General features: G+C 42.2%; 1 protein-coding gene across 1 annotated transcript in view; it reads right to left on the reverse strand.

Annotated features, from left to right (window-relative positions):
• LOC109923036 (ceruloplasmin) overlaps nt 1-27759 on the reverse strand; it is a 62886-nt gene that overhangs the window by 1632 nt on the left and 33495 nt on the right. The window contains exons 9-18 of the mRNA XM_048604785.1: nt 26424-26644; nt 25406-25556; nt 21598-21810; nt 16850-17054; nt 11911-12050; nt 11420-11548; nt 9808-9914; nt 6989-7211; nt 4589-4728; nt 2354-2516 (exon numbers count right to left, since the gene is read on the reverse strand). Of these exons, the coding sequence (XP_048460742.1) occupies nt 2354-2516; nt 4589-4728; nt 6989-7211; nt 9808-9914; nt 11420-11548; nt 11911-12050; nt 16850-17054; nt 21598-21810; nt 25406-25556; nt 26424-26644 (1692 nt within the window). The remainder of the gene's footprint in view (nt 1-2353; nt 2517-4588; nt 4729-6988; nt 7212-9807; nt 9915-11419; nt 11549-11910; nt 12051-16849; nt 17055-21597; nt 21811-25405; nt 25557-26423; nt 26645-27759) is intronic.

The following is a 27759-nucleotide window of genomic DNA, read 5'->3' on the forward strand; positions in this document are numbered from 1 at the left end:
GTGTTCATCCAGCCCTGCACCTTGTTGCCTTTAGTTGAGCCATTTATTTTATACATTTTCTGATTGATTCTTAATAGTTTCACGGTGCCAGCTGTTCAGTAACCATTGTGTTAATGTAGTTATTATTTAGTAGCACAGAACTAAGTATAGCTGAAAAAGGACACATTTTGTCCAAGGCTAGCATTTGCACTCCTCGGGACAATTTGCAAGAATACCACATCAAGGGGAAATGACCATTTATACTGCATAACAGTAGAGTGCTAATTGGTCAGCAAGTTGACTCTGATTAGTAGAAATGTTGTAATGGTGAATGCACTCTTCAGTGCTGATTGACCGTTAACTGCCAGATTTTGTTTATACTTTAAAACAGGCTGGTCAACTCTGATTGGTCAGGGCATTCCCCGTGACATGAACTAGCGAATGGCTGTCATCTATTTTGTTACGAGCATGCACATGTTTCCCTTGAATTAGTATTCTTGAAAATTATCCTGATGGGAGCAGGACGGAAACCTTAAACAAAATGTGTCTTTGCTACTTCAATCTTTGCAATCAATAATTATCCTCCCAACTTTTAATTCCATTTTCAAATGGGATTTCATTCCATTTTTGTTTAAAAGCCAGTAATCAACTCAGCACTACATGTTTCAATCTACCAAACTGTTATTCAGTCAGGAAGAATGTCTTAAATCTACTAAATCTGCTTCTGCGGTTCTGTCTTTGCATTGACAAAATCTCAAAGCTTTTTAAATCTTGCACATGTCTCCACATCCTATAATAATGATAAGATAGCGTTAATGCAGTAAACCTCTACATAATTTCAAGCCTTACATCCCAGAAAAACTGCATTTTACCCAGAGATTTCTACACTGCATGATTTTCCATTTGGAGATGACATACCTAAAGCCTAGACCCAATGCTCTAGGTGTGGTCTCACGAATTATCTGTGTACTGTTGGAAGCACTGATTTGAGATCGAGCCAAATATCACTGAGAAAGTTTTCTTGTATTTGCCTAACCTTGCTGATAACACCTTTTCAAATTGGCTTAGTGTCTTCATCAATTGATCAGTGGTCACACCCAATGGCTTTTTGTGTTCTATTTAACTAATGGTCAAGCCTTTGTGTTCACATTTCATAATTCAGTTTCTAACGTACATTGCTTGAATTAGATTACAATCCATCTTGTGTATTTATTTTACCACATTTGTGTTCTTTTTTTGAAAGCGGCAAAGTTTTCCCTATGCTTGCCAGTTTGGTTTTGTCAGCAAATATTAACACTAAGTACAAACAATTCTTTCTTCTTCAATTAATTTTCTGTGCAGAGCTATAGCTGAGCATTCAGTGCCTACCATAGTTACTCTGAGAAAATGCTGCAAGGCTGTTTTCTGAGAGATAACAGCACTTTGTTGCAATGTAAAGTTAATTCAACAGGCAGTCCAGAGACAAGAATTCTGGTATAGGGCTGGAATCATATGGAGGCGAAAACAGGTAAGAGTGGCAGATTTCTTACATTAATAAAACATTTCAGCAGCTTCCCAATCACTTTTTGTACTGGTATAATTTCCATACATTTAAAACATTTTTGAAACTACAGAATATGGGAAAGATTTTTTTCCGAAGAAGAGTCCAGATCCAAAACGTCAGCTTTCCTGCTCCTCTGATGCTGCTTGGCCTGCTGTGTTCATCCAGCTCTACACCTTGTTATCTTAGAAAAACTAAGTTTGTTTTCTCTTGAATGGCAGAGAAGCATAGTTAGGGTTGATGATCAGAATCTTTCTCCCAGAGCTGAAATGGCTAAAATTAGGTGGCAGGCATTTAAGGTTACAGGGGAAAGTTCAAAGGAGATGTGAGGGGCAAGTTTTTTACGCAAAGAGTGGTAGGAGTCTGGAACATGCTGCTAGGGGTGGTGCTGGAGGCAGATACAAAAGGGGCATTTAAGGGACTTTTAGATTAGCACATGAATGTGCAAGGAATGGAGGGACATGGACCAAAGGCAGGCAGAAGGGATTTGTTTAGTTTGGCATCATATTCAGCACAGCATTGTTCCTGGGCTGTACAGTTGTATGTTCTGTGTTTTAAAGCCATATCTTCTATAAGGTGTTGTTATATTATTAACTCAGACCTCCAGAGAATCACTGTGAAAAGCCATATCTTCACAGAGCAATTAAGAAACAACAATTTGGTATTCAGCTCCTCAGAAAATACTTTGCTGCAGTTATCCCATCATGTTCCTTGACTGGGTGTTGCAGATATACACAATAACCCTCAAAAGGGCATTGCTGCATGTGTTTTATGTGCGATATTACCAAACCGACTCGGATGATTCAGGCTGTGTCCTTGCAGTTTACTCATTACCTGGTTTCTTGTGGACTGTGTAGGTTGTCTCCATGCCAGCTTGGATGTGATCAGTTACATGACAGTGAAGAAGCCAGGTTCCAGGATGTTGTGCAATCATCTCCACGGTCTGAAAAGTTCCTGGAAAGAGATCGTACACATCTCCACGGTAATTTCCATTCGCCTGTAAGGAAACAACCATATTCAGCCATGCCTTTCAAATTTGGGCCGGGGTGTGGTAATAAAGTGAGGTCCACCCGTGACAAAATGTACAAGTCATTCCAGTTCCAAGGTCTGTGTCGTTAGATGTTACAAAAATATGTGGTTAAGAGGCAGCTTTGAAGCTGAGATCTCCCATATGGTAAATGACCTCAGTCATGCTGGTAATAGAATTTATTTCATAGAATCCCGACAGTGCGGAAACAGGCCCTTTGGCCCAACAAGTCCACACCGACCCTTGGAGCATTCCACCCAGACCCATCCCCCTCTAACCCACTCAAGCTACACACCCCTGAACACTATGGGCAATTTAGCATGGCCAATCCACCTAACCTGCACATCTTTAGACTGTGGGAGGAAACCGGAGCACCCGGAGGAAACCCACGCAGACACGGGGAGAATGTGCAAACTCCACACAGACAGTCACCCCAGGGTGGGATCGAACGTGGGTCCCTGGCGCTGTGAGGCAGCAGTGCTAACCACTGAGCCACCGTAATAGGAAATGTGAACCACAAAAAGTGCTCCAGTTGTCAGGCAGAGTGTTTGACTTCGTTGTGAAAAAGAAATGAACTCCTAGTGCCCAATGTTGGTATTGCACAGTATTTATGTCACAGCTATAGGTCATTCAGCTCAACAGCTCTTTGCTGTTGTGTATGCATTGCACAAACTTCTTCCTATCTTAGGTAACAAGGATCCAGGCCCGAAACGTCAGCTTTCCTGCTCCTCTGATGCTGTCTGGCCTGCTGTGTTCATCCAGCTCTACACCTTGTTATCTCAGACTCCAGCGTCGGTAGTTCCTACTATCTCTTCTTCCTATCTTACTTTGAACCTGCTCGATATATCTTTCTAATGCTTTTTTCTTCCCTCGTAATTATATAACCCAACTTTAAATATTATGTAGCCTATTGTCAATGAAGTGTTTCAGAAAATAAGAGTTTTGTTCTTATAAAATAATGAAAACTAGCCTTAATATGATGTGGGCAAGGGGGCAACAAATATCTTGATGTTGCAAGCCATTGTCTTGTGTCCATTTGTTAAATGCATTTGAACAGATGATTGACAGTGTGAACTACATGTCCATCAAAAACAGGTGTATCAACAAGTGCTCAGAATCCAGGATCAGTCCTCATCAGGTGATAGGAAGCTTAGCTACCTCTTTCAGATGAAATATAGTCCAAAATAGGAGGACGAAGGCCCAGTGAAGAGTTCCCTTACACTTGGGTGAGAGAATTGAAATTCACTATATCTTTTCGTGTCACAAGCATGATTTTTTAATCGTCATTCATAGGATATGGTGTCACTGGATAGGCCAGCATTTATTGCCCATGCCTCATTGGCAAGAGGGCAGTTAAGAGTCAAACACATTTCTGTAGGTTAGCAGATTTCTCTCCCCAGTTGACAGTGGTTATATGGTTTTCATTAGACCCAGCTTTTTTTTCAAATCCCACAACTTCTTAACTATTGAACTCAAATTTCATCAACTGCTATAGTGGGATTTGAACCTGTATCACCAGAATGTTAGGTTGGGGTTCCAGATTACTAGCCCAGTGATAATGGGCCCTCACCTCCCACTGGGGACAGCCTGAGAATGCTTGATTTTGATTTGCATGTAGAGTTTGGCGCTCATTTCTTCACATAGGATAGAATAGATCATAGAATTCCTACAGCGTGGAAACAGGCCCTTCGGCCCAACAAGTCCACACCAACCCTCAGACCATCCCACCCAGACCCATCCCCCTAAAACCCACCTAATCTACACATCCCTGAACACTATGGACAATTTAGCATGGCCAATCCACCTAGCTTGCACATCTTTGGACTGTGGGAGGAAACCAGAGCACCCGAAGGAAACCCACACAGAGACGGGGAGAATGTGCAAACTCTACACAGACAGTCACCAGAGGCTGGAATCGAACCCAGTCCCTGGCACTGTGAGGTTGCAGTGCCAACCACTGAGCCACCGTGCTGCCCAAAATGTTTATTGGCAAGGTGAAGCCTTGGGTTAAACCCCAATGAAACAATAAAATGTCACGTTACCTTATAGTAAAAGCTGTGCCCATGGAAATGCACTGAGTGCAAGTCTACTTCATTACCCATTCCAGTGAGATACCAGTACACCTTCTCACCAACCTGCATATCCAGTCCCTGCAAGTTTCCATAGACCCTCCCGTTTATAGCTGGAAACATAAAATAGATTAAAAATCAGATCATGGGTCATGCTTACCTCAGGTGCTGTTTTCTAATGGTTCTGTGATAGAGTAGTGCAATTATATGCAATTAATTACGTGAAACAAAATATGAAACAGTAAACTTATTCTATGTCACTTGTGTACAATATTATAAATGATTGCTAAAATAAAACAATTTAATGTCTTATTATGAACTTCCTTAGCGGATAGAAGTTCAAAAATTAAACCCAACTGCTCCCCACCCCACCCCCCCTCCCCACCACCACCATACACAATGATATCATAAAAGGCAATGTGGAAGATTTACCCGTTAGGAACTTAGATTGGCTCTGGTCAATTTGAGCTCAGAAAGCCCAGTAGAAACTTTCATATACACCAGGCTTCCTAATCCCTTAATTCTGGAAATGACTGCATGCTGAATTGAGCTTGTATTCATAAGGACTGTTACCCATAATGCTAAAGTGAAATTATGCCAACTACAGGACAGTGATGAGGATAGCAATGGGTCAGTTGGATGACTTTCGAGCACACTTGTTATAACTTTTCCCTCCCATGCTATCATATTCCTATCAATATATTACTTAGATTTGCCACCTTCCTCCCTCGCTCTGGGTTAGAGAGAAGCAGAATGCATCTCTGGCCTTGTGTTATGCTAGCTCCCTATATAGAATTAAATAGCATATACGTGGAACAGAAAGAGGTCATTTGGCCCAGCTGGTCTGTGCTGGTACTTAAATTCAGCATAAGTTACTAGTAGCTAATCCAGTTGGGGGGAACTCAACCACGTCTCCTTCCACTCAATCTGACATTGGGAAGTTGGACTTCCTGGTAAGGTTAGCCTCCAGCACATTTGGTTTAGTGAAAGAAGTGCTGTGGGGAAAAAGGAAACTGTTCAAGGTTGCTCAACGTGCATTTGACACATTTAGGAAAGGAACAAGTAGGATTTAAAAGGGCACATTTAAAAATAATTGTTTGGGGGAGTGCAGGTTAGACCAGCAAGTCTCTTAATAACTAATTACATTAATTATTAACTAATTAATAGTTGCAGCTTTATAAGATGATGGTTAGGCCACACTTGAGTATTGCATTCAATTCTGATCGCCACATTACAGGAGGGATGTGGAGCCTTTGGAGAGGATATACAGACGAGGTTTACCAGGATGCTGCCTGGATTAGAGGATATGAACTATAAGGAGAGGCTAGAGAAACTTGGGTTGTTTTTGTCTGGAGCGGCGGAGGCTGAGCGGAGACTTGACAGAAGTCTGTAAAAATTATAAGATGCATGGATAGGATTGATGGTCAGAATCTTTTTTTCCCAGAATTGAAATGTCTAATACTAGGGGGCATGCATTTAAAGTGAGACAGGGAAAGTTCAAAGGAGACATTTGGGGCAAGATTTTTTACACAGAGAGCGGTAGGAGTCTGGAACATGTTGCCAGGGGTAATGGTGGAGGTAGATACATTAGGGGCGTTTAAAGGACTTTTAGATAAACACAGGAATATGCAAGGAACGGAGGGATATGGATGAAGGGCAGACAGAAGGGATTCGTTTAATTTGGCGTTATGGCCGGCACAACATCGTGGGCTGAAGGGCCCGTTCCTGTGCTGTACTGTTCTAGGTTCTATGTCCAAACTTCAGGAATTTCCAATTTTCTTTGCTTAGAAAACCTTGCCCTGAACATAATGGCTATTGGGTTCTACAGAGGAGCATTTCAAACAAAGATTCCAGTCAATCTTCAGTCTGCTTTTTAAAATTGACTACCATGGAAGAATTGTTCAATTAGGCTCAACAAGTCACTGATGTTAAGTAAAAGCAGAAAGGGCTGGGGAAACTCAGCAGGTCTGGCTGCTGGAAAGTGAAACTGACTGAATATTTCGAGTCTGACATAACTCTTCCTCAGAAATCATTAATGTTCTCCATTCAGAATAGCACACAAATACTGAAGAAAACAACTTAATTCAATCTATTCCATTCCGAAGATGGGCCATTGGACTGGAAACGTTAACTCTACTTTCCCTCCACAGATGCTGCCAGATCTGCTGATTGTCAACAACAATTTTTGTTTTTGTTTCCAATTTCTAGCATCCGCAGTTCTTTGTTTTATAGTGCAGCGCATTCCCACCTGAGAAATCCACGAATAATCTACCTAAACTGAACCCTACTTTGTTTCGCAAAGTGCAACGTGAGGCTTGAGTTTTCTATTTGTCACATAAATCCATAATTCAAACACATCAACAGTGAATATACCATGTTTTTTATTGCTCTCAAGGAAATCTTCATTTGTTTTGTCAACTTGATTTGGTTTGAGGCAATATTTTTTAATATTTTCATCCAGGTACCATGATTCATTCTCATCGAAAACCAGGAAGAGAAGAGCAAACTCTTGTAGCTCATGTTTCTTCAAGCCAACTGTCTCAAACAAGTTCTTGTGACAGGTTACCAGTGTCCCAATCAGGCCACTATGAAGATCCTGTAACAGAGGGAAGAGTACTGACAAATGAAAGCTGTTTCTTGTTAAATTGGCCTCAGGTTTATAACACGTGTTTTACATGAAATTCCACTAAACTGAAATAATACCAACTTGTAGGGCCAGTGATTTTTTCCTTTATACATTAACAGGATGAGCGTGTTGCTGGCTAGGCAGCATTTATTGCCCATCCCTAATTACCCAAAGAGCAGTTGTGAGTCAACCACATTGCTGTGAGTCTGGAATCACATGTAGGCCAGACCAGGTAAGGATGGCAGTTTCCTACCTTAAAGGACATTAGTGAGCCACATGGGTTTTTCCCCTGATAACGACAATGGATTCATGGTCGTCATTAGATTCTTATTTCCAGATATTTTACTGAATTCAAATTCCACCATCTGCTATGGTGGGGTTTGAACACTGGTCCCCAGAATGTTACCTGGGTCTCTGCATTAACAGTCCAACAATAATACCACTAGGCCATTTGAGCATATTTATTGTAACATTTCCCCCATATTCCTACCTATACATTACTTAGACTTTCCACCTTTGAAAGTTATCTTTCTCTGCACCTTCTCTTTTGAGCATATTTATTGTAACCTTTCCCCCATTTGGCATATATTTAATTGTACATTACTTAGTCCTTCCAGGTCCCTCATCCATTTGCGATTGACAGAAACAGAATATAACCCATGCCATGTTCTGCTAACTCCTCACATACAGTTAGACAGCAAATACAGATTCTACATGATTGTCGATCAATACACCAAGAAGAAAGCCATTTGGCCCATCATGTCTGTACCAGCTCTTTGACAGAGATATTCAATTGTTTCCTCCTGTTCTTCCATAACCCTGTAAATAAATCCCTTCAGCTATTTTCCTAAATTTTTATGAATGTTATAACTAACTCTACTTCCACTACCCTTTCAGGCAGTATATTTCTGACCAAAGCAACTTGCTGCATAGTAAAATACTTCCCCCTGTCGCCTCGTGTTCTTTTGCCAATCCTGTTAAAGAGAACACTCAACGTTTCATTTTAAATCATTGTTCTTCAATAAGTTAATTAATTTATGATAAATATGAAGATAGTGAAGAACACATGGGGCATAGATCGGGAGGGCAGGAAGACACTTTTTCTGTTAGTGGAGCAGTCAATAACTAAAGACGTTGGATTAAAAGTAAGAGGTAGAAAGGAACCGAGGAGGATTGTTTTCACTCAGAGTGGTGTGAGTCTACGACATTTAATCAGTATTTAGATATTCACTTGGATTGCCATAGCCTCCAGAGCTATGATCCGAAAGCTGGAAAATTGGATTAGTGTGGTCAGATCTTTGTTGACTGCAGGCATAATGGGCTGAATGGTCTCCTGACCTGTACATGCTTGAGTCCATGGGAACACTGTGTAGAGTAAGTATTATTAGATAGGTGGCAGTGATTAAAAATACAATCAAGTTGTTCAAAAAGTGGAGTAGGCTGGGAGGTAGGGTTACAATATATGAGCTTGCCATTCTATTTTTTGTTAAAAGCAGGATAATTACTTTTATACTGTGTAATTATCAGTGAACGACGCAGGTGCAGCAATGGATAGGTACAATTATAATTAAAGAGAGTGAAATCAAAACCGGAGCTAAAATTCAGTAAAAATATAATTTGTTGATACTAGAACAAATGTCTCTTTCAAATGTGAGACTAATAGATTTTTTTTGCCAGCCAGTGGCGTTAAGGGACATGGGATAAAGACACATGTAATGTTTTAAGTGACAGATCGGCCAGGATCTCACTGAATGGCAGAATAGTCTTCAGCGACCAAATTCCTTTCTCGTCTGTTTCTAATATGGGTAGAGGCATTTGGTGTATTTAATGTTAATAGATTTTGATACAGTCTGTGTTATGGTGAACCTCAGGTTAAATTGCCGCTAACTGTTTCTATCACATGAGAGAGCAGCCCTCTGGCCCTCTGGGAATATGGCAAACTTACCTATTAGTCTGTTGGATTTTGACACTTGCAGAAATCTAGAAGGCTTCTTTAATGTTTCTGAATCAACCCCACCACCCTCCCCCAGCAGCCCCCCACCAATCCCACTGAGAACTTAGAGCCTGATAGTTACTTGAAATGAATCTACTCATCACCCTGACTGGCAGGCTACTCGGCCAATCACAATCCTTGATTTCATTTCCAGAGACAGTGTTAATCGAGAAAGTGAGTTTTTCTTTTATTTTGCTTCTAATAGGTTGGCAGTTCTGGGAATGACCAGACCTTACCTCCCAATCCCCACCTTGACTGTCCCCAAATTAGGACAAATGGAACCCTCCCCACCACACTCCCAACACAGCAAGCAGATCAACCTGATTCCCACTTCTCTCACTTCCCGAAAAGGTGACTGAGTCGAGGGCCTTCAGTGGCCATTAATTGACCATTTAAAGGCCCTGATTGCTGGTGGGTCAAGGAAGTCCCCATTGTATCTACAAATTAATTCTTGAAGGGGCGAGAAGGGAGTGAGTAGCACTCCAGGGCCAACTCGACAATTATTTGTCTTCTCAACATCTTCCTCATCACCTCCAGTGAAAGCAAACCCAGCCTGAGTGTCAGTCAGTGTACCTTAATTGGATCCACTGTTGAGTAATATGTCCATGGAATGCATCGAGAATCCCCAACCTCAGGAGCAGATCTTTGAGGGATTTTCCAAATGTATGTTTCTGTCTCACCTACGAATATATTGATAATATTTAGATGAGCAGTGGCATGTTTTATGGAGCAATTTCACCTGAAGCTCTTATTTTAGACATGCAATGTTCCACCAGTTTCTTTGTCACCCCAATCCTCTGCCAAGTCCAGCCTTTCTCTCCCACCAGAGGGATGCTATAACTTCTCCTTTCTACAATGTCTTTTGGACTGTGTAAGGTTAGTAAGATTGACTCACAGTCAATAAAGGTCACCTTGTGTGGCTTGAGTCACAATAGGGAAGTTGGAGCACTGAACCCTTTCTGTAGTGTGCCCTGTAATGTACTCTGGACAAAGAGTTGAGATTAAAGGAACACCCTGGACATAAATTAAACAAGTCAGTATAATGCATTATGAGAGTAAACTAATGTAATGGAGGGACCTTGGACTCTCATGTGAACATTTGAAATATTAGGAAGCCACATGATTGTACATATGGGTATGGACAAACAGTCCTTGAGTTCATTGTGATTGTTTAGAGGATTTGTTTCCATTAGCTCTTTGATCCCTGTTCTCACTGGGCAGAATCCTTTTTCCAGACTAGTTGGCAAAGTCACGTTACAACCCCTTTCACTGTAAGAGCCGGTGCAAAGAAATGGCTTGGTTATGAAAAAGCCAAGCTGCTGAAAGACTGGATACTCAATCAGAGCTATGAGGAAGACGACGACCCCACCAGGTACACAGCTGATGTATATTGTCAGCTTTGCAAAATCTTGATTTTTTTTTGTACTCATGTTGGAACTGTCAATGTAATTACAGTGAACTGGGGTGTTCGTGAGTATTCGTAACATGCCAATGATTGCAAAAGAGGTAGCTTGGGAAAGCTGACCTGCCTAAGAGGTCCTGGGAACTTATTGACAAGACATTAACCTGCTGCAGCAAAGCTGAATATTTGCCTCGAAATACTTCAGGCAGGCCTGGAAGTCTCCACCCACTTTCTGTATCTGAGACCATTTTGCAAGAACAAAAACAGAAATTGCTGGAAAAGCTCAGCAGGTCTGGCAGCATCTGTGGAGAGAAATCAGAGTTAACATTTCAGGTTCTTAGAAGGGTCACCGCACCTGAAAATTGACTTCGATTTCTCACCACAGATGCTGCCAGACCTGCTGAGCTTTTCCAGCAACTTGTGTTTTTGTTTCTGATTTACAGCATCCGCGGTTCTTTCGGTTTTTATTTGCCGTTTTGCATTGTGTTGTCCTGCATCTTGCCAGGACATAGCTTCCTGCAACAGGTTGTGAGAGTTAGGCATCTGAACACCCAAAGACTCTTCACATTCTGGCTTGCAATCTGTAATTCAACCCGAAACCCAGATCCACCTTCAACTTTGAGGACCTTACTGCCCAGTTCCAAATGCGACAGTATTAGATCGTTTATCAGATTTAGTGAGTTGAATTAAACATGACAGTTGGCAAAAATAAGGTTCATGTCACCAAATTCTGGAAGGGATTGGGTGGTCAGAGCGGGGAGACAGAGGAACAATTGGTTTTACCTGGAAGTGTATATTTAATGGAAGGATTGTCTGTTTTCACTCCTTGTGCATGAATGGAATATGGCCTTGAGGCCAGGTTCTTGAACACAATCTTGAGCTTGTCCCCAGCTTTTGCATGAAGTAGTGGGCCTGGAAATGGAAAGAAATAAACACATCATTGACAGGGTGAAGAGAATTGATTCATTCATTCTGCTCGACGAGAAAACAAGGTCTCATTTATGACAGTTCACGTCATTCTGAAACACTGGAACTAAAGTTTTGAAAATATATTAAACTAATTCGGAGTAAGTCATTAGTACGTTCACCTGAGACTGAATATTAATATCTTGACAATTGCTGATGCAGAATCTTTGTTATCTTTTGCCCACAGATTTCACTCAAAACATATAAATAAGAAACCATATAAATACGGATAACACTGTTATCATAATTATATTGTAGATTAACAAACTGGCAATGATCCAGCAAAAACATTTATAAAGTAAGCATACCTTGAATTTCCAGATGTTTTTCTTTTGTGGTTCTCTCCTTCTGTTTAGTGAACGTCTTATCAGTATATTCCCGATAGACAACTTTCTTGTACTTGGGACCAATGGTCACGTTTCCTCGCACTACATAAGGGGTTCCAGGACTGCAATGGAAAGCACAAAAATTCCTCCATTTCAACGGGAAATTGTGTGTTTTAAAGTGGAAGAACTTGAGTGGAATTAGGTCATAGCAATGGCTTCTGTGGTGCAGTGGTAGTATCCCTACCTCTGGGCCAGGAGGGCCCATCTGCTCCAGAGGTATGTAACCATTTCAACAGGTTGACTTAGGAAATGTCTAGAATTAGGTCTAATTCTGGGATAAGTAGGGTTGATCCATTGTTGCATGAGAGATCTGTCAAAAGTGTGACAGAGTGGTCACAACCAATCAATGAAATAGAGTGTGAGTGAAAAAGGGGCAATTAAGACTGACTCATCCTTCTCCCCTGTGATTGTTGACCTATAGTGATCCCCAGCCCTTCAACGCCTCCAATATCTCATTTCCATCCTCATGTATTAGGTTCATTCATGGCCTCACTGTTCCCTGTCTCTTATTCAGGAACCCAATGCTCCCCTCAAATATAACCTCTTTTCCTTCTCCTCTTCCTCCAACTCTCCAATGGCCATCACGTCTTCAACCAGCCAGAGTTTATGAGTCCTCTCCTGAAATCTCTAAGCTTCTCCAGGTCCATCTTTAAGACCATTGCTAAATGTTGCCTTGCTGACTGAACTATTTGTCATGCCTCCTCATAGCAGACCTTAATGTACAAAAATGCTCCTCTAAGTTTAATTGACAGGTTCTAAAGAGTGAGTGGCTAGATGTTCTTCAGTGGTCCCCATGGCTGCTGGCTACATCCAGGCCAGTCATGCTAGGTGCTGACTTCAACTCCATCATCGATACACCTGGATGAGACACAAGGGTTGACTGCAAACTGGGCGCCAAATCCAGACTCCTAAAGGAAATATTAAACGGTGCCGAGCTGCTCAACATCTACAGCAACCCTGCAGTAGCAGCTCAGCAGAGATACACCTGGCCATGGCCAGTCAGTTCTGCTTACTCCAAGATTGATGTCCCTTGAGGTCGCAGTCAGATCCACACTGATATCAAATCTGTGTTCTTCTCTCACCGCTGCCTACTACTGGCCAGCTGTGACCTGCAGGGAAACCAGAATGTTGACAAGACAACATGGAATCTGGATGAAACTGTTGGCCCCAGTAAACATGGAGGAACTCAAAAAGGACCACAATGTTTGGACTACCACAAAACCTCTCTTTGAGTCTCCAATGCAGTCAGGGTGAACATAAGGAAATTTTTCTTCCTCAAAGCTGTTGAGAGGATGAGGGAGAGAAAGCTGGAAATGTCCCAACTACAGAAAAGATGCAGAATTTTATCCTGCTGTAACCATTGAGGGTGAATGTCAAGGAATATCTCCATGAGGTGAAGAGCATCATGCTTTGCTTCAGATGGCCCAACATAATCTTCCAGTCCACGGTCCATTCCATGGAGCAGGAAGGGACCAACTTGTTGAGTTCTGATGAAGGGTCACTGGACTCTTAACTCTGTTTCTCTCTCCACAGTTGCTGCCAGACCTGCTGAGTTTCTCCAGAAATTTCTCCTTTTTGTTTGACACCTGCTCATGTTATTGTTTGAGAAAATACACCGAGTAAATTCTATGCCGTGCAGCCTGAAGGAAGAAGTCGATTTGGTGATGGCATTGCAGACCACCATTTTACAGATCAATGAATCCTTCTAAGCTGCACATGAAGCCCACAGACAGCATGACCTCCCAGTTATTCTTGTTCTCTATTCTGGAGACAAGAACAGGAATTGCTGGTGAAACTCAACAGGAGTGGCAGCATCTGTGGGAAGAAAGCAGATTTCGTGTCCCTTGACTCATCATCAGAAATGTTAGCTGCAAGGAAACAGTGAGGTACTGAAGCTGTCCGTGGTAAAGAGGAGGTGACTGGATATGTTGAAACTGATGTCAGAAGAGTTGTCAATGTAAGTGAGGATGGAATGGACAAGGGGAGAAAAAAAAGCCAAGGTAAGAAGAAATAAGTTCCGTGGGGCAGGAACAGGCAGAAACAATGGGTTTTCCCGGGCAGTATTGTTTGTGGCTTTTGGGGAGAAGGTAGAAACGAGTTGTGCGAGGTTGAGGTACTATGAGCTAGGAGACTGTCGTGGGGAGATCCCCAAATGAAATGAAATTGATGACAGTCATGGACATGATGGCCTGGTGTTCCAAGGTAGGGTCATAGGTCAAGGGAGACGCTCTCAGCGTCCACAATGTCGAGATCAGTCCACAAGATAACAACAGCACCATCCCAATCAGCAGGTTTAATTACAAAGTCAGGGTTGGATCTGAGAGCATGGATTGCAGTCGGTTCAGAGGGAGATAGATTAGAATGGATGAGGTGGGAGGGGAAGCAGAGAAATTAAGGCAAAATCAACAGTTGTCAATGAACAAGTTGAGTACAGTTAAAATGCCAGAGAGGGGGTGAGAGGGTGCTGGAGATAGCGGAGGGAGTCTGTGGTTAAGGGGGAGGTCTCCTGTCCAAAGAAATTGTCATGGAAGTGAAGAAGAGGTCAACGTCATCAGTGCCCGAAATTCATTGAGGTGGGGAGGCAGAGGGATAAAACAGAGACCTTTGCTGAGTACAGAATGTTCAGCATCAGAAGGCAGTAAATGTGCAACAAGTTGTGGGATCAGGAGAATGGATAATGTCAGAGGGGAGGACATTTCCCAAAGAGTGTGGGTATTTCTCAGTTATTCCAGCTTGCGTTCCTTAATGCATGGAATGAAGAGAAAAGGTTTCTTGTTAGAATGTCGAATGAGCCGGAAGGTGAACTGAAGTTCATTCACTCAAGTGCAAAGGTGAGTGTGGACACACTGCTAAATTCCGGCATCGAGCCAAAGCCCTCGAGTTTTTTGGGAACAGTAAACCAGCTGGGACTAATGATTAACCAGCTGACTTGTATTCATCCTGGCTGGGATTTGATTGGCCAGGATCTGCTGGAGGTGTATGAGAGGATACTTCCAGCTGGCAGCATATCTGTATCTCAGAAAAATGGCGTAATTCCCCTCATTCCAGAGCGAAAGGGGGAGACGGAGGGAATTAGGAATTGGGGATGATCTCACAGCTGAATGTGAACTAACAAACATGATCGAGTGGCATTGCCAATCAGGTGAGAAGTCCTGGCCTGGTATTGGTTACCCACCCTGACCAGACCTGTGTTGTACTGGGCAGCAGGATCTCTGAGAGCCTAGCACTACTCAGGGATGTGATTACCAATGTGGGGGACTGTGGGATCCAGTTCTGCCTGATCAGCCTGGAACAAGAGAGGGCCTTAGACTGACTATCGCGCACCTACATAATAGATGTGCTCTCCAAAATAGGGTTTAGGAGTGGAGTCCAGTATTGGATCCAACAGCTCTACCCAATCGGCACAGTTTCAATCAGTTAGCAGGAATTCAAAAGCTTCCAGGCAAACCTGGAGTCAGAAGGGATTGGCCCCTCTCCTCTACCTTATTTGTACATTGCAGTTTTATCCCTCTGCCTCCCCACCTCAGTGAATTTCAGGCACAGTATGACGTTGAAGTCTTCTTCACCTCCATGCCCATTTCTTTGGACAGGAGAACTCCCCCTGACCCACAGACTCCTTCTCTGAGTTCAGCCAAATGGAAACAGGGTAAATGCTGAAAGGAGGGAGAGGAGCATAGTCTCACAGAATTGCCATGATACAGAAGGAGGCCATTCGGCCCATCATGCCTGCACCAGTTCTATCATCCAGTGCCAATCTCCTGCCTTTTCCCCACTTCCTGAGCACCATTTCTATCTCAATAATCATGCAATTGCCTCTTGAATGCCTCAGATGAACCTGCCTCCACCACATTTCTCCTCACCTCAGTCCTAAATGACCTACCCTGTATCCATAGACAGTGACCCCTGGATCTGGACTTCCCGGTCATCAGGAATATCCTTTGAACAAATGGAAAAAGTACAGCTCAGAAACAGGCCCTTGTCCCATGAATGAATAAAGGAGTCTTTTTAACCTCTTGCTAATCTATCTACCTCTGCCTTAAACCTTAAAAAGGTTTTGAAGAAGAGTTCCAAAAACTTCCGACCTCTGAGAGAAAGAGGTCTCCTCAACGCTGTCTAAAATGGGCAGCCCTTCATTCTTAAACAGCGTCCTCTGGTGCTAGAGTCTCCCACAAGAGGAAATATCGTTTACTTAAGCACCCTGACAAGCTCCATTGGGATCTTAGAAGTTTCAATCAAATTTCAAAACTCCAGCAGAGTTACGCCTGGCCTGTCCAACCTCTCTTTATAAGTCAATCCTCCCATTCCAGGTACTAGTCTCGTGAAAGGTAAAGTTGCCATAGTCTTTCCAAACCATAGGGCTGCTTTCTCATTAGAGAGAGAGAGAGATGACTGGAGGGCCACCACACCTCGGGCAAAGCGAGAGGTTAAGAAGGAGAGTGCTTCAGGATAACCTCAGCAGTTTTGGGAATCGAACCCATATTGTTGGCATTACTGCAGATTGCAAGCCAGCTGTCCAGCAAACTGAGCTAACCAACCTCCTATCAGTCTAGTGAACCTTCTTTAGAAGGGCCATCTAATTAGTAACACTCCTCTGCTGTTACCCCAGAGTCTTGCCTTGCAATTTTTTTTCCATTTTCAAATATATATCTAATTTCCTTTTGAAATTCCCTATTGAATCTGTTTTACGATTGTTCAGGCTGTGTATTCCAGATCACAACAACTTGCTGTGTAAAAAAAAAGTCACCACGTCCCATGCTTTTGACAATTTTCTGTCCTCTGGTCCTGCCAACATCAAACACACTCTTAGCTACAGCTGGGTTAGATGACTTGTCCTGCATTTTCTTATCAATTGAGAAATTACCTTTCTTCATGAATGCGATGCATTTCAAGTTCCCACTCCCTGGAAGGTGAATAATCCCATTCAATTTCAACGGCGGCAATGTAGTATTTCTTTTCAGAGTAAAAAATATCCGGGAGCTCAAACATGGAGCATTTGTTGACTTTGTAAAACTGCTTCATTCCTCCAGCAAAGTGATCTGTTGTCTTACAGGATAGTTCAAATACTCCTGTACAAAAAGAAAAACGCACAACAGAATATTGGATCAATTTATTCACAGGTACTTTAAAGACTTACAATGAAATGGGACACAACAGTATGATCTAACTGGAAAGCTGTAATGTTGGATCAGAAATTCCACTGTGAAATAACTCCGCACAGGCCGGTATCTCTCCGTTAACAAGTCACCCTCTATTTCTACGTGCACATTACTTGGACTCCAACCAGTTTGGTCAGAACCTGTCCCTAGTGTGAGGGGAATCCCTGAGACTCCTATTTTAACTGTCAGCCAGGAGTCCCTGATTGGCCCCAGGCTAACTGCCCCAATCAGGGATCTCATATTCAATGAGATCTATCTGGCTAACTTCAATCCAAACACTACACTCTGACTCCCAATGATCACAAAATACTCCAGTTACACCAACCAGTTGCATCTTAAGTTATTAGAGAACAGTACAGCACAGTACAGGCCCTTCGGCCCACGATGTTGTGCCAACCTCTATTCTAGGATTTTCACCTCTACCAGTCTCTCTGGGGCTCTAGTCAATACAGTGACCTCTGTTTAAGGGAACTATTGGTGTCAGGGTTGCCACCTGGGATTTAATATTTTCCTGGAGGTTTCATCACATGATGTATCCCCTCGCCGCCCCCCCCCCCCACCAAAGGTTCTAGCCAATAGTTAGGCAATACATCCCTCCTTGTGGTACACAGGCTCTGAGCCAATCGGAAAGCAAGAAGACTCATTATCCATTTGGATGGCACCAGACTGTTAGCCAAACAACGTTTCTCCCTATCTCCACCATTTTCAAAATATCTGGCAAAGAGAAATGTGCAAAGAAAACAATGTGAAAAATCAATCTTTTTCATGTGCCTATGGATTTGTTGGGCCGAATGGCCTGTTTCCATACTTGTAGGGATTCTATGATTCTATGACTTTTCCCCAGAGTTGCACACAGCAGTGGCCTGGAACCTGATCTTTGATTCAAGGAAATTCAGGCTCATCCTGAAGAGTTGGCAAACCAACCTGACCTTGCACGATAATGTAAAATCATTGTTAATAACAAGAAAAGGAAGGATTACTGACAGCCCGATGGCTTAGTATGAAGGAAAGGGAGTTGAGAATAAGCAAGATTAAGGAGAGGTGTTATCAGAAGGGCTTGGTATAAAGGGAAAGCAGCATGAGAGGGAATGGAAGCAAAGACAAAAACAATAGGAACAAGATAAAACCAGAGGGAGAATGAAGGCAGCTCCTGTGATGCATAGACAGAGCTTCCCCTGCATATCCTGGTGTGTGTTTACATCCAACATGGTGGTTTCGCTGATGTGGCAATGTTTATGTCATCCCTTGCAACGTAAGAAACTGACCATTGATATCTTGCTATTGAAGAGTCCAACAGAATCATAGAGTTATTAAAGTTCACGGGAGGCCATTCAGCCCATCGTGCCTGCACCAGTTCTATCCCCTAATGCCAACCTCCTGGCTTTTCCCTATATCCCTGTGGACCATTTCTAGCTGAATAATCATCTAACGCCCGTCTTGAATGTTTCCATTTAACCTGCCTCCACCACATTTACAGGCAGTGTATTCCATACCCTAACTACTCATTGTGTGAAAGAGTTCTTTCTCATATCACCCTTGCTTCATTTGCACATTATTTTAAATCTGAGCCCTCTCGATCTTTTTTCTTTCCAGAAGAGGAACAGCTTCTCTATATTTACTCTACCCAGCTCGCTTCTTATTTTGAAAATGCTATCAAATCTCCTCTGAGCCACCTTCTCTCAGAGAATCCCTACAATCTGGAAAGAGGCCATTCAGCCCATCAGGTCTGCATTGAACCTCTGAAGAACATCCCAGCTCCCCCACCTCACCCTAACTCTGCATTTCCCATGGCTAATTGATCTAACATACATATCCCTGGACATATTGGGGCAATTTAGCATGGCCAATCCACCTGACTTGCACACCTCTGTGGACAGTGGGCGGAAACTGGAGTACCCCGAGGAAACCCACACAGACAGTTGCCCGAGGCTGGAATCAAACCCAGGTCCCTGGCCCTGTGAGGTAGTAGTGCTAACCACTATGCCACTGAACCTCTCCAAGGAGAACAATCCCAACTTCTTCAACCTATCCTCATAACTGAAGTTATAATTAATTATCATGGACAAATATTACATTCCTCTGGCTTCTAAGTGTCTGGGCTAATACCAAGTTTTTATGTCATATAGATTAATATGTTTCCAGTACAGTGTCATACTTTAAGTGATCTGAGGTAAGATAGAATTTGAGACCTTCTCTATTTTCAGGTCACAAGCTCTGATTCAGCGATAATATCATGTACATGCCTCTTAAAGGTACACTGACATACTAACCATGCGACATCGCACAATATATACCACTACAAAAACGCAGCCTACAACTCTAGGCAATATATTTTATCACCATGCTGCTCATCATCCACCTTTCTAAAGAATATGATGTGGAGGTGCCGGTGTTGGACTGGGGTGGATAAAGTCAGAAGTCACACAATACCAAGTTATAGTCCAACAGGGTTATTTGAAATCACAAGCTTTCGGTGAAGTCACTCCACCTGATGTTCGCAGTGCTCTGAAAGCTTGTGGTTTCAAATAAACCTGTTGGACTATAACCTGGTGTCGTGTGATTTCTGACTTCTTTCTAAAGAAGAGAAGAGAACAAATTGATGCATTCAATTCTGGTCTCCCTGCTATAGGAAAAATGTTGTGAAACTTGAAAGAGTTCAGAAAAGATTTACAAGGATGTTGCCAGGGTTGGAGGGTTTGAGCTATAGAGAGAAGCTGAAGAGCCTGGGGCTATTATCCCTGGAGTGTCAGAGGCTGAGGGATGACCTTGTAGAGGTTTATAAAATCATGAGGGGCATGGATAGGGTGAATAGCCAAGGTCTTTTCCCCAGGGTGGGGGAGTCCAAAACTAGAGGGCAAAGGTTTAAGGTGAGAGGGGAAAGATTTAAAAGGGACCTAAGGGGGAATTTTTTCACACAGAGGGTGGTGTGTGTATGGAATAAGCTGCCAGAAGAAGTGATGGAGGTGGGTACAATTACAACATTTAAAAGGTATATGGATGGGTATGTGAATTGGAAGCGTTTAGATGGATATGGGCCAAATGCTGGCAAATGGGACTAGATTTATTTAGGTTATCTAGTCAGCGTGGATGAATTGGACTGAAGAGTCTGTTTCCATGCTGTATAGCTGTATGACCCTAAGTAGAAAATAACGAAACAGAGCTGAAGAAAAAGGTAAAGGGCACCAATACGATCACAAGAGATTGATAAAAGATATATTACACCCTCCTATTTATCACAGAGCAATAAACTGGCTTATTAATTATACACAGAGCAATACTTCACAATGTGGCCATTACTGGATACCACGATCTAACTGTGCTGCATCTGGTTAAATTACAAACTTAGAAATTGTGAAATCTGGGTGACAACACAGGATTCATTGTGCAGAATATCATCAAGACTGAACAAATAGCCTTGGGAAAGAAGGTTTAACAGATTGAAAACAGTGATCAAATCGCCCCTCAATTTTCATTTGAAAATGCTAGTAGACTGTACGTGTGTGGCTGTGAAGCAAGACCACAAAGCTTGTCTCATGTGGAATCATTTCAATAAATATTACAAAGGCTGACTGGAGACTGATGGCCAGCCATCTGAGTTACCTGACAGTGTCCAGTGCTCACGGAATTATATTCCAGTTCTGGACAGAATATGCAAAAGGGGAGAAGGTTGGAAAGTAATTCTACAAGAACAATAAAATCTAGGGGGAAAAATAAGGAAGAGTGGGATAAGTAATGAGTTTTCTGCTCCTATGACGCTGCTTGGCCTGCTGTGTTCATCCAGCCCTGCACCTTGTTGTCTCGGATTCCCCAGCATCTGCAGTTCCTACTATCTCTAAGTAATGAGTTTGACAGCTTTGAAATCCTGAATAAGGACAAAGTTGAGTAGGAGACATTGTAATGAGTCCTGGCTGACACATTGAAGCCACACTGAGGAGGTAGAAAGTCTTTGTAGAAAGATTGTAATGTCTATCTTTTTAGCTTTATTTCTTATTTTCTTAACTTATACTTATCCTATGTATATCTGTAATGTAGTGTAACCTTTTTCTCTATTTTTTGTCCCCAAGATTTGTACCTAAGATGGTGCCATGTGTTGGCAACATTGTATACTTGTCACTGTTTTCCTCTTCTTTTGTGACTTCAGTATTCATGACAATAAACCTAATTCTAATTCAATTAACAACAATCCAAAAATAGAGGTAAGAAGAGAACTAAAGAAGCATTGACCAGAGCAACAAAGTGAACAGAGACAAGGAAGGATGTAGTGTTGAGTTAGCCATCCAGGATCATTGATGTACCCGTGTTATTCTCTATCTTAGAAAGTGAATTAAGCCTCTTTACTTGTATCAGCCACTCATTCTTCTTAGTTTCTTAAAAAGGGACATAATATATTATTATTAAAGTTGTCAACTACAAAATAAATATACACATATGTTCTGAATACATGTTGCTGTACCTGCACTGTCGGTTTGCATGATAGATGTGGCTGAGATGTGTGGGAATAGATTAACCACGTCTCTTCTGATTCCTTGCTTAGTGAGGGTGTTGCCTTGGAAATAAATCCCATGGATATCAACTTCTGATCCAAGACCAAACAAATGCCAGGACACCGTATTTCCTTTGCACATCTCCAGACCTGGTTGGTTACCGTACATGTATCCATTGATGGCTAAAATCACATTCCAAAGAGAAAAATGAGAAAGCTTAAAAAGGGTGATTTTTTATTTCTGTGTGTAACAATGAGATTTACACAAATCATGATGATGGAGTTGATCATATTGGTTAGAGAGAAGGCACCAGTATGGAATGAGCATGTGAAGAAAGACCTCTTAGATGCTACCCTAGAGAGCAGTGTTTGAAAACCTACTATGAACGTATTTAAATGAAGTATGCTATTGTGCATAAGGAGTTGAAAAGCCTCTCTTAGTAATAAGGAGAAGCAGCCTTAGGAACAGCATTTGTGAAGGCACCCATAACCCAGAGATACTCCAGATTGGTATCTCAATTTGCAGGTGACAATATTGGCTTAAATCACAAGATAAAACATTTACCAGACCATTCTGACCTCTAACCCATTATGCAAAATTTCTCTCAGTGTCAGAATGAATCTATTTTTTTGAGTTTGATTTGTTACTAAGTTCTCACTCAAATGTTATACTGTACTATGTAACAGAAGTTTTAACACAATAAAAATCCAAGCGTTTATTTGTCTATATCAATTTATTTGCCACATTTTCCTCCTAGCACATGTTGAATTCACCATAACTAAACCAGATGGACTTTCTGTTTTCAGTTCATTCCCAATGGGGATGTGCCAGTTTGATTTTTTTTTTACTGATTGAGTTGATATGGACAGGAATGCACTGCCTCAAAGGATGATGGTAGGAGGCTTAAACTTTGAAAAAGGAATTGATATATACTTGAGAAAGGAACAATCATAAGACTGTGGAGAAAGAGACATGGTTTGGGGCTAAATGAATCACATGTTCAAACAGTTCACATGACACAATGGACAGAATTGTATTGTGTGCTGTGGGAGGCTACTGGACTCCAGTTGAGTTGAATGACTGAGCTAAGGTATTCAATACATAGAACAAATACACATAATGTGTCATAGGAACAAATGCATATTACTGATTTTTGAATTCCATCATCTGATTTGATACTTGGGATTTTCATGCACCAACATTTTGTTTTAAAAAAGTGACCCAAAACACTGACTTGATATGGCCACAGTCCTCACTGGACACATACACGTTGGCTGAGCTGAAAATGAACCTTTTCACCCAAGGCAGTAAAACCAGTCAGCCCCCAATGCTGGGAGACATGAAGGGGCCCTCATCTCCTATCTGATTGAAGGAGGTGAGTGTGTGGCATGGTGGCTCAGTGGTCAGCACTGCTGCCTCACAGTGCCAGGCTCCAGTGTTCAATTCCACCCTTTGGTGACTGTCTGTGTGGAGTTTGCACATTCTCCCTGTGTCTGCATGGGTTTCTTCCAGGTGCTCTGATTGCCCCCCCTCCCCCACCCCAGTCCAGAGATGTACGGGTTAGGTGGACTGGCCATGCTAAATTGCCCATGGTGTCTGGGGATGTGTAGGCTAGGTGGATTAGCCATGGGAAATACAGGGTTAGAAGAATAGGGTAGGGAACAGGGTCTGAGTGAGATGCTTTCTCTGTGTAGAAGCAGGGGGATGGGTTTCTGAATGCCAAACTGGTTTTTAAAATTGCTCTTTCTCTCTCTTTAGCTCTAGTCTCTCAAGAAGAAAAGCTCAGTGACAACACAGACTGGAAAGAAACATCAAGAAACCAAGAGCTTACAAGCTAACTGCAATACCCACCGCTGCTGATGGTCCCAGAAATCAACTACCCAACCATGGTCTCAGGTTAAAGGCTTATGTCTTAGGAAAACCAAAGGATTTGTGTGTGTTTGTTTGTGTGAAGGGTTGTGTGTCTGTGTAAGTGAGTTTGTCATTGAGTATATTTGAGTGGGAGAGTGCTCTGAGCGCAAGAAGGTATGTGCAAGGTTGCCTAACTGTGTGTGATGGTGAGTGTGTAAGGTTCTACATGTGTGTGTGTCGGGATGGAGGGTAATTATGTGAGAGTTTGTGCTTGTATGAGAATGAGTGACTGACAAATTGTGAGAGTCCATGAATGAGTATGTTTGTGTGCAAGTGTGAAGGTTTTTGTCAGATTGAGTGTACGTGTGTGTGTGTGTGTGTGTGTGTGTCTGTGTGTGTGTCTGTGTGTATGTAGAATGTGAGATGGAGAAACTCTAAAGGGGATATTAATATTTTCAGTGAAAGGGAATATCTGACCTAGAGGGATTCATAGCAAGACTTCTTTATGTTCCTGATACAATCTGTTGGAAATAATTGGCAATGTATCATTTGTCTTGCTTGTTGTTGGCTTTGCCATCATATTAAATTTTTGACCGCATAAACCCCTCTGGACAATAATGTTTCATAATTTCTCACCATTTTAAACAGAAACATTCTGTTTTTTTTTCTGTTCTTCCTACAGATATGAATCATATTTCACCATATTAAATTTCCTCTGCCAATGTTTTACATATATCTCATTGATACAGAGAACAAAGTAGATGATATAATGAAAAGTAACAAGCTTTGTTACTTTTTGTCAGGGTGAGCTGGTTAAAAATAAACATGCTCTACACTAACTCACGAAAACCTTGCAATTACTCTTTACTGCTACAGTAAAAACTAGTTAACAACATTTTGACTGGAAACTGGTATTACCATGACTTAATTGCGATCTACTGAGGAGGCTAAAACATGGAGAGCTAATTCATCCCTCCTCACGTGGGTGTGACTATTGCCATTCCTAATCATTACATAACACCTCCCAGTCATGAACCATTTCAACTCCCCGTCCCACGCCTTGGACGACATGTCCATCCTGGGTCTCCTCCAGTGCCACAATGATGCCACCCGAAGGCTGGAGGAACAGCACCTCATATTCCACCTGGGAACCCTGCAGCCCAATGGTATCAATGTGGACTTTACAAGCTTCAAAATCTCCTCACCCCCAACCTCATTCCAAGACCAGCCCATCTCGTCCCCGCCTCCTTGACCTGTCCATCTTTTCTCCCACCTATCCGCTCCTCCCATCTCACTGGCCAACCCCCACCCCCACCTCCTGCCTACTAACCTCATCCCCGCCTCCTTGACCTATCCGTCTTCCCTCACACCTACCCGCCCCTCCCTCCTCACTGACCAACCCCATCCCAACTCCCTACATGCACTCACCTGTACTAGCTTCATCCCCGCCTCCTTGACCTGTCCGTCTTCTCTTCACCTATCTGCTCGTCGATCCACCTTCTATCAACGCCTCCCCCTCTCTCTATTTATTTCAAAGCCCCCGTCCCCTCCCCCATTTCTGAAGAATGGTCCAGACCCGAAACATCAGCTTTCCTGCTCCTGCTGTGTTCATCCAGCTCTACACCTTGTTATCTCAGACTCCAGCATCAGTAGTTCCTACTATCTCATTACATATTTGACTGTGTACCAAGTCAAAATGAACAACCACATAATATAATGAATTAATTTTATAAATAAAAAATTAATACAAGAATCTACACGTGTGGAGCTGGAAAAGCACAGCAGGTCAGACAGCATCTGAGGAGCAGGAAAGTCTGTTACCTTTGCAAGCATTATTTATCACATTTGAATTTTTAATTTCCAAATTAGAAAATTAAAGTATTAAATTCATTAGTAGGAATATCATCGGCCATTTCAAAGACTTACAATGCATTTTGTTTGATTCTTGAAAATCCTCATCTTCTTTATCCACAGCTTTGGGTTTAGTTGTAAACATGTTGATGTTTTCATCTAAATACCAACTGAGATTCTCATCAAACACAGTTGCCATCAAATAGAATTCCTTGTCCACATTTTTCTGTGTCAATGTCAATGAAAATGTACAACATTTAAAGCTGGATTAACGAAACAATAAGTAATTCACTAAAGAATTATATATCCCCTGTACTGAAAGCCACACTTTCCAGTTAGCACTTGAAACCAGTTTCTTCTGAGGTACTGTATACAGTTCTGGATGCCCTGCTATAGGAAGGATATTATTAAATTGGACTAGGTGCAGAAAAGATTTACCAGGATGTTGCCGGGACTGGGGGGTTTTGAGTTATAGGGACTTTTTTCTCTGGAGATAGGAGGTTAAGGGGTGACCTGGCAATAACTGGCAATATATTTGGTGATTATGATGAGTGGCTTGGATGGGATTGCCATGTTTCTCCTTCTAGGTGGTACTCGTCACAGCTGCGAAACCTTGGAGAATTTCTGCAGTGCATCTTGTAGATAGTGCATACTGCTGCTACTGAGTGTCAGTGTTGGAGGGTGTAGATGTACTTTGGATGTAGTGCCAGTCAGGCCAGCTGCTTTGTTCTGGATGGTGGGCAAGGCAATCGAAGGCTTATGGAGAAAATACAGGAAAGTGGATTTGAGCAATATTGGATCAGCCATGATTCTACTGAATGGCAGAGCAGGCTTGAAGGGCCGAACAGCCTACTCCTGATCCTATTTCTCATGGCCTTGTGGTCCTATAAAATGAGGCCTTCAGCACAGATGAAATTATTTTGGAACTGAATAATAATTGTCATAATAGATGCATAATTATTTGGAGAATCACTGACACAGGAATAAGAATGAAACATTTGTCAGAAATGGATGTAATCCTGTTGTGTCTCCCAGTTTACATCAACAGGTATTGATGTCACTGCTATATCCAAGCTATATTAACTCAGTGTACCTGTTTCCCCTGAGAGTCTAGGGTATTCTTCTTGCACACAATGAAAGGGCCAACCAGACCAGAGTTGCTGTCCTTTATGGAATCCACAGCCGAGGAGTAGAGCCAAGTCAGGCAGTTTGGATCATTTTCACTAGGACCAAACTCCTTTGGAACTTTCCATTCGTAAATGAACGTTTGACCAGGTGGTACATAAGGGGATCGAGGGGGTGGTGCCACGAATCCTGTTAGATACATTTTAATTTCAAAACCGTTGACATCGATTCCTTTCCCAGCAGACAACTAAAATGCACTTTCACAGACAAGGATAAAAAAAAATCCCACATCAAATGCACATCTTCAGCGCTGAAACATGTCCCAATCGATCAAAATTGGTTACCAAGCCAACCAGATGGGGTGAGTGAAAGCTCCGACAAAAGTGGAGAGGTTGAGGAATTTTTGGGCGATAATTTCAGGACCTTGGTGCCTAAGCTATTGAAACAACAGCTATCAATGTGAAGTGAATGGAAGGGAGATGTGTAAGTATCTAGAGCCAGTGGGGCAGAGAATTAAGGAATATTTGAGGCTTGACAGGACAAGGTGAGGTCATCCATCGAATTAATCACAACGAGGATTTTAAATTTGACAAGATTTTTATGTATATTCACTCACATGATACACATACAGACTTTTAAGCGACTCTTGGATAGGCACAGGGAGGATACTAAAATGTAGGGTATGCAGGGTAGTTTGACCTTAGTAGGATAATAGATCGGCACAACATCGTGGGCCGAAGGGCCTGTACTGTTCTATTTTCTTCTATGTTCTATGATGTGGGCATCACTGGCTAGGTTAACACCCCTAAATTGCCCAGAGACCAGTTAAAAGTCACATATAGGCCAGAACAGGTAAGGATGACAGATTTCTGTCCCTGAAGAAAATTAGTGAATCAGATGGGTTTTTACGACGATTGGCTGTCGCCATGAGGAAAAATTTTATTCCATTTTATGCAATTCAAATGTCATGTCCTTGTTGGCAAAGGGTACAATGGAGGAGAGTGGGAGCGGAAAGGATCAACCCTTTGAAGGGACACCGAGAATGTGGAAGCGGAGGGAACCCATTGCAGGGGAGATGCTCTTGTTATGATCTGATCGGAATGGGTCTACCAGGGGATTTTCACTGAGCAGAAGACTGGATGGAAAATTTTGAGGGTGAAAGGTCGGGTCATTCACTTCAAACACTGAAGATGCGTCAATGAGGAGAAAGAAGGAATAATATTCCATCACAAGTTTGGATGTATGTCATCTTCACTGAATTGTGTACTTTTTAGAGAAGGTTAAGAAATTCCCTCTCCACACAC

Source organism: Rhincodon typus, chromosome 13, assembly GCF_021869965.1.
Source record: "Rhincodon typus isolate 14 chromosome 13, sRhiTyp1.1, whole genome shotgun sequence".
Taxonomy (NCBI): Eukaryota; Metazoa; Chordata; class Chondrichthyes; order Orectolobiformes; family Rhincodontidae; genus Rhincodon; species Rhincodon typus.